General features: G+C 33.3%; 2 protein-coding genes across 2 annotated transcripts; both read right to left on the minus strand.

Annotated features, from left to right (window-relative positions):
- Window positions 1–287: 287 nt before the first annotated feature.
- Window positions 288–2,355, minus strand: LOC107420059 (protein OXIDATIVE STRESS 3 LIKE 1). Its single transcript, XM_016028923.4, has 2 exons — window positions 1,728–2,355; window positions 288–1,028 (listed from the first exon to the last, which is right to left on the minus strand). Exons 1-2 carry the CDS (start codon window positions 2,060–2,062, stop codon window positions 596–598), a joined length of 768 nt encoding a protein of 255 aa, XP_015884409.3. The 5' UTR covers window positions 2,063–2,355; the 3' UTR covers window positions 288–595.
- Window positions 2,356–5,621: 3,266 nt separating this feature from the next.
- Window positions 5,622–8,506, minus strand: LOC107420027 (endoglucanase 16). The gene is made up of 7 exons (XM_016028886.4): window positions 8,021–8,506; window positions 7,671–7,883; window positions 7,337–7,537; window positions 7,133–7,210; window positions 6,872–7,021; window positions 6,362–6,634; window positions 5,622–6,145 (listed from the first exon to the last, which is right to left on the minus strand). Exons 1-7 carry the CDS (start codon window positions 8,234–8,236, stop codon window positions 5,819–5,821), a joined length of 1,458 nt encoding a protein of 485 aa, XP_015884372.2. The 5' UTR covers window positions 8,237–8,506; the 3' UTR covers window positions 5,622–5,818.
- Window positions 8,507–9,476: the final 970 nt, after the last annotated feature.

The raw sequence follows: 9,476 nt of genomic DNA on the forward strand, positions 1-9,476 counted from the left end.
CCCAAAAAAGTAAATGGAAAGTTGCATTTACCTTCTGATTTTTTTTAATTAATGAAATTAATTGTTGTTTCCAGCTATTGGTGATTTAAACCTTTATTGACACGGACATAATTTTGATGAAATATTCGAGATAAATAAAATAAAAATTTTTATAGTTAACAAAATTTATTTATTAGATATAGATGTTTTTCACTCGTAAAAGTCCCCGTACTAGATCGTGCCGGTTGTGAAAGCCGAGAGTGCCATTGGCTCACGTCAACTGGAGAATTTGAGATTTACACACTGCATTACAACAAAAAACCAGCTATTTTCCTCTTCATTTGTAATGGGATTACAATGATAAGCGTTTTTAGATATGTACATTCGAAATACGTGGATAGTTTTTCATTTCTATTACCAAATGGGAAACAACTAGCACTGTACCAGAAACTGAACAGAACTAGGAATACCCCACACCGCTACTACAAACTCTGCTCCGACAAATTCGAGAGGAGGGCGTCAGGGTCGACGTGTTAGGTTAGTATTTTATATATATATATATATATATATAACTCACCATCAAACATGGTTATCGCTCATACTTATGGCTGGGGTCTCACTGCTCTAAATCCGCCAAGGACAACGACCTCGAAGAGTAGAGGCTCCGTCTGGGAGGCGATGTTGAAAACTTGTTACAGTTAGATGCTCTAGATTGAGGATGCAGTGGTGGAAGAGATGGAGGAGACCTTGAAGCCGAGCTTGAATTCGAATCCTCGCTGGTACAACTGCTTTCTGAGCTGCTCATTGCCATTGCCAATGCTAATGTGCTTCGACTCGAACTGATTGATCTCTTTGCTATCCCACCCCCATTACTTCTGAGTGGAAAATTTCGGTTCTTGTCCCAAAAGTGATTTGATGCAAGAAGGTTTCTCCGCTTCCTGGTATAGGCATTTTCTGGTTTAACAATGTCATTTATGGAGGTAGATGATGCATCTCCTAGACTCGCAAAGGACTTGGATTTTCCATTGTAGAATTTCGAGATGCCTCTCCTGCAAGGATTTGTGTCAATATTATCACCAGTAGATCATATAGGCGAAAACAAAGATCTGCTATCTATCAGCCCAAAAAAGAATGATATTCTATCTTAAAACGAACACCCCAAAGCTTCCAAAACCAAATCCATTAAACCATGAAGCAACAGATACGAAAGAATCTTATTATAGATTGAAGGAAAAATGAGAATCCTTATCATGGATGAATCTGAGAATGCATTGTGAATTTTTAGTAACAAATATTCTAGCAACCAAGATATTTTCAGATCCACCAAAACCATCGTTCGCTTTTATGTACTTGAGACTAATTCTGTTACACATCTCAGGAAATCTTTCTGCCCGATTCCTCCCTTTATAAAAATGAGAACTTGAAAACTATACATTATCAAACATACACACTTTGTAACCAGGAAGAAAGGAAAGTCATAAATTGAAGTTAGGGCAACGAAGAGAAGAAGCTAATGTACTACCTAGGGGTAAAATATGTTTCTCCAATTTTCAAGTTTTCCTCAGATCTCATTTCTCACATGCTCTGTAAAAATCAGCTCAACTTTAATCATCTCCAAAAATACTCCTCATTTACAACCTTATTTATTTTATTTTACTTTTTTTATGCAACTTTAAGAAAGAAAAAATTAAGAGCATACATTCATAGACAAAATCGATTAAAAAAAAATAAAATAATAATCTTTATACCTGACGGGCAAAACCTCCTCTAAGGCTTCCATCATTTCCAAAGGTCCTTTATACGAGCTCTGTGCCTCATTTTCCTCACATTCCTCACCGTCCGATGATGACCTTCCCGACAGATCGCTGTTCTTCCCAATCGACGACGACGACGAAGACGAAGTGGACGCACCGCATGCAATAATCGACTCCTTGACGGCGTTGTCGCCGGACACAGCAGCTACTCTCTCTTTTTCCGGCGGGAACTCCGGTGAGTCAAAGACTAAGCTACAAGTCACCGGCGCACGTGTGAATCCATTAGTTTGAATATCGATCCCCCGATTACTATGAAATGCAATCGACATGACTGCCTCAAGATAATTTCAATGTTTGAGAAGAGATAAAGGATAAGGAAGAAGAAGAAGAAGCAAAAACGTGATGCTGAAGAGGGTTTCAAAGAAGAGGTAGAGAGAAAGAGAAAGAGAAAGAGAAAGAGAAGGGGGTTTTAAAGGACGGTGGAGATTGAGATCACGTGGAGGACGGCTATGGATGATAGCTCCAGATGCTGTCTACAACAACACAAAAGAAAGAAAGAAAAAAATTGAGATTGCGGAGAGAACCGGAGGAGACAACCTTATTTTTGTTTATTATATTATGATTTATAATTTTTCTTTTTTTATATATATATATATATTTTTATATGTATTTATAGGTTTGTGTTTAATTCGAATAAACAACTGAAAACAATTAATTTTATTCGTATATTTTATTTATTATTAGTAAATAAGGATAGGAAGGTTCCAATTTCCAATTCAATCCCACCCAAAAAAAAATAAAATAAAATAAAATAAAAATAAAAAAATGAAAACCTTATCCTTACCCGTCACCAACTGTACCTTTGAAATTATTCATCATGTTTATCACCACCCCCACACAACTTCTCTCCTGCTTCACGTTGTATTCTATTTATATTATCATTCTTTTGCTATTTATTAAATTTTTATTTTTGTTATATTTTAGTCTTTAAAAATTTTCGGTTTAAACTTTTACCAATTTTGAAGTATATTTTGTATCTTATACAACATAAAATATTTTATTTTATAATTTTATTAATTTCATACTGTAATAGGTACACTACATTTTTTAAAACCGTTAAAAATCATATAAAAAATAGTTTCAATATTTCAATATTGAAATTTAAAAACCAAATTGTCAAAAAAATTAAAATTAAAATGTAAATTTATACATAATAATTAAGGAACTAATGTTCCAACTAAGCCTTTTCATTTTTTTCTTCCTTTTCTTATTTTTTTTTTTTTTGGAGTTTTTTATTTTTGGTATTCCATAATAAATGTTTAGTTATGATGTAATTTTGGATTTCTATTGCGATAGACTAGGAATATTTCTGTGAATGTTACCATTACATGCCAATGAAAGTTGACTACTTACTAAATAACATTTGGTAGGGTGAGGCCCTGGCAAGACAACCTTCAAATCAACACCTGTATGGACTTGATTAGTGGAGACCAATTTCATGCAGTGATCCATCATGTACTTGATCCTAAGCGAATTGGGAGCATATTCCGAAGTACCCGAGCTGCCCAATTATATATTTAAAGAAAAAAAAATTTTTTGAGGAGAGTGATGAGGTATCCACGTGGAGCAGTAAAAAGGTAACGGTGCTTGAGGAAGACACGTTGAAGAATCTGGTGGGTTGGAATAGATGGGGGTTTTCTTTTGTGTCGGGTGAGATGACGTGGAAACGATGAAAGTCATTTTGGGTTCTGGTGAGGCTTATCCAAAATGTGGGTCCCACTTTCTAACCCTCGGTTCGGATAAGATCTTTGTCCTTCCCTACTCTCTCTTTCTCTCTCTTTCGCCTACTACCACACTTTACTGTGGCTTTCTTTTGCTCAGCCGGGCCAGCTGGTCCTGGTTGGATGTCAAACACATTTTTATTCCCTTTTTGTTTTTTTTTTTCTTTTTTACCTTCCAGATGTTTCAAATGTGAAAACGAAAGCAGAACTAAAATTAACCATTTTTAGTTTTAATTTAATTTGAAAGCTATATCTATGTATCTATTTATATATTGGGTTTCCATTTTTCCCTATTTCTAATTAGAAATAGAGTTAGAAGTCAAAGGGAAAACTGAAAAATAATTAAAATGAAAAATAAATTGAAAATATATTTATATATAATTTTATTATAAAAAGAATCATATTTTTTTATAAAATAAAATTTTAATATTAAATATTATTTTAAAAAAATCGATTTTTTGCTAAAGCGGATAGATCCACTCATAGGTATATTTCATAAAAATAAAATACACACTTCAATATAAAATTCACTTTTTCAAAATAATATTTAACATTAAGTTTTTTATTTTATAAAAAAAAAATTTAATCCCTTCTGTAACAAAAACCGTATTTGTGAGTGCACGCGCGAGCGCGCGCGTGTGTGTGTGTGTGAAGGTTGATGGTGGTTGTAGATAAAAGAGCCCGGTTGGAGAATGAGGAGGAAGAGAGAGAAAGATTGAAATGAGTGCGTATCAAGTAGGATTTTGCAGGGGACCTACCGACCAAGTGCGCAGGTCCACAACGTTGATGTCGCGTGTATTCTACATGTTTCTTATAAAACCACGACCACGTGTCCAACTATTTTTTTTCCTTTATTATTATTTTCTTATTGCATTGCTTTCTACGTTTTCCCTGTCACGTGGTGGTAAGTCATTTTCACCCAAGACCTCAACCTGCCAATTTCTTATTGCTAATTGTTATGGATTGATGTCAACATGGGTATATTGGCACTAACATCCTTCAACTATGTCTGTATTTTGCACACTAGTTTTCAGAACGGGTTTGAGTTACAGATCAATCAAAAAAATAATTAAAAAAAAGGGTTTGAGATGCACTATAATTATTCTTATAAATAAAAATGCCTATTTACCAAAAATGAAAATGATTATTCTTGTTGATGTGTTTGATTAATGATTAGCATTTCTACATATTTTTTCATTCAAAAAATATAAAAATTGATAAAATTTAATTAAAAGTATAGTATAATTATTTATGTATATTTATCATAAGTTAATCAATAAATATTTATCAATTTTGTAAAATCAATCATTTAAAAAAATTTAAATTCTTTTAAAAAAATTAATTGAAAATAACCCTCTAAATTTGTAAGGAGGAACTAAAGTGCAACTAGATAACGTGCCAAAATCTCATAAATATATTTAGCGAAAAATTTTAAAGAAATTTTACACCCAGTGAGATTTTTTTAATTAAAAAAAAATCATATATGGACTACCATTTTGTGTTGTTATTGATCACTGTCACTGATCTATCACAGTGGTTGAAGACATGCCCACGATTGAATAATTATTAATTAATTTTATTTCTTTTAAGAATTACAAATCTATATGAAAAATTAGATTCATAATATTAGTCAATTAAATTGTTATATGGATATTTATTAGAAAAATTTGTTATAATGATATTTTCGGAACACATGTGACAAATAATATATATTTCTTCTTATATATAATTTTCACGTTTATCATTCCTCCATTGATGTTGTACCTCTCTCTACCAATATAAATTCCATTTAATTTATATGGCTCACATGTTATCATATCCCCTTTTTGAGGATTAATTAATAAAATAAATAGCTTACTTATAAAATAATAAATTTTGATATGGTAAAACTTGTTTCTCAAAATTAGTTTTATTTTTCTCATATCTTTATAATTTTACTTTGCTGAAATCTTCAATGAAAGGTTAATAAATAAAAATTTCAATTAATTTGAGAAAAAATAGTTACAACTGTTATCGAGTTCGAGTAGCTACCCACTTTTTCGATTTAAAAAGAATAAAAATAAAAGAGGGAAAGGATGAAGAAAAATAAGAGAAAAACAAAACAATATCAAGTGGAATATTTTTCTTTATATATGAAGTTGGTGAGGTACATATTCGTGACCAAGTCAAAGTATTAAATTAAAGTTTACATGATATTTCAAAGCTAATTTTCTAGCACCTAGACAAACAAATTAAGAAATTAAGAATATAAATGAATATTATATATACCATCACCATCCCTCACATACATGAAATGAATAATCTTTAGACAGAATGAGTTGCGAGCTTTGCTAAAATCCCAACAGCGAGCGAGTTGATGTAAGTGCAGGGCTCGGTCTTAGGTGAGTCCCAACGTTTATCATCGAAGTTATCGAAGCGATCAGGCCCACCCAAAATGGCCCCAGTTAGCTCATTAGGGTTTGGTACATTTTTTAGGAAATATCGGACGAAGCTCATGCCACAGCTAAAGTCTTTGGTATTTAAAATATTGGGCACAGAAGCCCCTCTGTGATGGGCTTGTGTTGGCGGATTGACTCCAAACCCAACCATGTAAGATCTTCCTTCAGGGTTATTTCCCAGCAAGTAATCCATCTGCCATTCATGCATGCATGCATTTTTAGTTTATAGATTATTTAAATCTTACCATACTGATCACACCGATATCTTATTTTTATAAAATTTTGGCTACCCAATTTTTTGTTATTATTATTATTATTATTTACCAATTGACTTTACTGAAATCAGGATAATCTCACTGACAATTTTTTTATTGAAGTAAAATAAAATTAAATGGTTTTTTAATGTTACCTGTTGCTTAGCGAAAGCCATGAGATGTGTGGAGTCGAATTGTTGGTTTCCACAAGTGATTTTCTGATTGTGTTTGGCAAGTAAATCGCTGTAAACGCTGAACAAGAAAGCTGTTCCTGTAACGTACTGAGTATTAGCGCCGTCTCTCATGAAGATCATACCTCCACGAGTGATGAAAATCTGGTGGTACGGGCTGTCTGGGAGGACTGAGCATACGTAACTGTCTGCTTGGTTCTTGAAGTTTTGCAAGCTTTTCTCTCCTTCAAAATACAGCTGCAAATATATATACACTCCTGTTTATATATATGTGTATATATGTGCCATGGTGGGCTTGCACGTCTATAGTATTATGGGCTACCTCCTATTATTGGTAATGAGACATTCTAGGACACCCTATTACCCGATGATAGAACTTGCACCACAATATCATGGGCGTGCAAGTCCACCGTAGTAAAATTTTGTTTATGTAATAACGAATTGAATGGAAATGGAGAAGAGTGTAAAAGGAACCTTGGTAAGAAGGATTTGTGCTCCAGCGTACTTAAGGTCCCAGCTGAATTCAGCTACATTAGCACTAATAGATTCATCTTGAATGAATTCTAAATACACAGGTCTTTTGGTGGCCATATAGAGCCATGTTGCAGCCCATAAAAGCTCATCCTGCATTTGAAGCATAGTAAGTACATGTAAAACCAAGCTTTATAAAAACAAAGTGTATATATATATATATATTCAATTTAATAAATAGAAAAAATGATTAATTAATATTACATTATAGCCTGAAAAGGAGCAGTAGAAAGGGCATTCTCCATCATATGTCCCTTTATGCGTTTTAGCAAATTGAAATAGCTGCAAATAAAAAAATAAAATAAAAAAATCTAAATTAGACAAAAAAAAGAAAAAAAAAAAAGAAAAAGATTAATGCTAGGAAAATAAATGATTAAAAAAAAAAAACAAACAAACAAACAAACAAACCAATTTAGCTTTGTTGAGGAGTCGACGAGAATAGGCACGATCTACGCGTCGAAACACAATGGAAGAAGCAGCCATAGCTGCAGCAGTTTCAGCAGCAATCTCAGTTCCTGGATGGTTCTCATCAATTTGCAATACAGTCCTTGGTGTCTGCATCATTTCTGGTTTGGCCCAACATTGATGATCCTGGTTTGGGTCACCCACCTAATTTAAAAAAATAAAAATAAAAATTAATTATATAACATGAACAACTCAATTTTGATAATTGTTAATCTACATATTTAAAAATACATACAATAATTAAAAGATCATATATATATATATATAATCCCTTTACCTGAACATACAATCGGTTTTTTCGGGAACTAGCTTTGAGGAAATAATCAGTGCCCCAGCGAATAGCAGAGTGGACATTGTCCAATTCACCAGCTGCTCTAAGGTCATGGCCGTAGAAGATAGCAGCCCATGAGAGAGTAGTAACTGTGAAAGCCATTGGGAACCCGTACTTCACATTGTCTCCAGCATCATAATATCCACCAACAAGGTCAACCTATTATTAATTAAAAATTGTAACAAATTGACCCATGTGTCATTCATTAGGTTAATTCAAGAGGGTTGGGGTGGATAAAGAGAATGAAACATTGAAATTAAGAGGACAAAAAAAAAAAAAAAAAAGAAGAAGATTACATTTGCAAGTTTTCCATCATCAAGTGCAGAGTCTCCTCTCCAGGCTGGTCTATGATTGGGAGGAAGTTTCCCTGATCTTTGTGCTTCTAGGAAAATTATGGATTTGGTAAGAGCCTCTTTGTAATTAAAATCCCCATTAACAGCAACCAAAAATCCTTGAAATAGAGAAAGCCATGCCATAACAATGGCTAAGGTTTCTCTTCTATTCATACCCATAATGTGAACTCTATCAAAAAATCAGAATCAGAAGCAAAAGTTCAATATGTATTTCTTTCACAAGGAAAAAAATGAAGAATATTCAAGACAACTTTTTTTTTTTTTTCTTTTTCTAGGAAAAGGAAGGAATGGGATTTGTGTTTGGAAGAGAGGCAGGGATTGTGTCAGCTTTAAGGAAGGGGAAAAAAAAAAAAAAACAAACAAACAAGAAATGGTTCAGTTTTCTGTTTGAGGGGTTTGTTTAAGGAAAGCAAGACTAGAATTAGAATAGGTTGTGGCTGTTTGGTTTAGTTTTGATTTTGGTTATGGTTTGAAATGGCGGGAAAGATGGAGGAGTTATTTAGAGAGCTGGTAATGAAAAGATGGTACGTGTGTGGTTGTGTAAAGGTTAGGGGTTAGAGAAACAAGGTGGGGTTTTTACTTATTTAGGAGGTTGAGGAAAATGTGGGGTTTGGAAAATGTTTTGACTAGACGTTTACTAACCATTTTCTATACTTGTCTAAGAGGGGTTTGTTTTTTTGGTTGGTTGAAATGTGTAGGGGATTTGTTTATAACAATCAAAATGGGGTCGTGTTTTGAGAATTGAGATGGCCAAAGTGATCGATTTAAGGTGGGAATGTCCTTTTATTCTTGTATTCTTTTATATTTTTTAATATTTTTTATCGAATCAATACCTCTTTAACTTTTTGTCTCCATTCCCATTCCCATATGTTTCTCAACTATTACAAACTATGCATCTGCCTGAAAATAAAAATAAAAAAAACTAAACTAAAGTTAAACAGTGCAAGTGTGCATCAGATGCAGGATTCACCCCAAAAATAACAATAAAACTAATTAATTGTTATTAAAATTAATTTTTTAAATATTAATTGGGTTAAGGGGAAAAAAAAAAAAAAAAGACGACTTTCGAAATATTAGATGGGCTGGGATTTAATCAGATCAAGGATCCACCCGAGAAAACAAGTTACATTAACGAGGAAGTGTTGGATGAAAACTGGTTGGGCTTAAACTTGGCCTAAAATAAATTGGTGGTCTTCCTTTCGTAAACTTGATGAGGCCCATGTTTACATATAAGCTAGAAAGCCGATCTTTTGTTCTTCGTAGGCCATCATGGAGATACATCTTGGGCCGTTCATATTTGCTGCATCGAGCAACGTCTCTCTCTTCCATTCTAAGTAGGCCCTCGAGATACAACTTGGGCCGTTCAGATTTGATGATTCGAGTAAAGCCTGATTTTTGT

The sequence above is a fragment of the Ziziphus jujuba genome, chromosome 5, assembly GCF_031755915.1.
Source record: "Ziziphus jujuba cultivar Dongzao chromosome 5, ASM3175591v1".
NCBI lineage: Eukaryota > Viridiplantae > Streptophyta > Magnoliopsida > Rosales > Rhamnaceae > Ziziphus > Ziziphus jujuba.

What these genes read in the sequence shown, in the direction of transcription:
- LOC107420059 (XM_016028923.4), bottom strand. Translation starts at nt 2,062, where the DNA reads ATGTCGATTGCATTTCATAGTAATCGGGGGATCGATATTCAAACTAAT. An exon ending in GAGGAGGTTTTGCCCGTCAG is followed by an intron (nt 1,029 to 1,727) that starts GTATAAAGATTA and finishes AAATCCTTGCAG; the next exon opens with GAGAGGCATCTCGAAATTCT.
- LOC107420027 (XM_016028886.4), bottom strand. Translation starts at nt 8,236, where the DNA reads ATGGGTATGAATAGAAGAGAAACCTTAGCCATTGTTATGGCATGGCTT. An exon ending in AAAACCGATTGTATGTTCAG is followed by an intron (nt 7,538 to 7,670) that starts GTAAAGGGATTA and finishes TTTTTAAATTAG; the next exon opens with GTGGGTGACCCAAACCAGGA. An exon ending in TGGCTTTCGCTAAGCAACAG is followed by an intron (nt 6,146 to 6,361) that starts GTAACATTAAAA and finishes CATGAATGGCAG; the next exon opens with ATGGATTACTTGCTGGGAAA.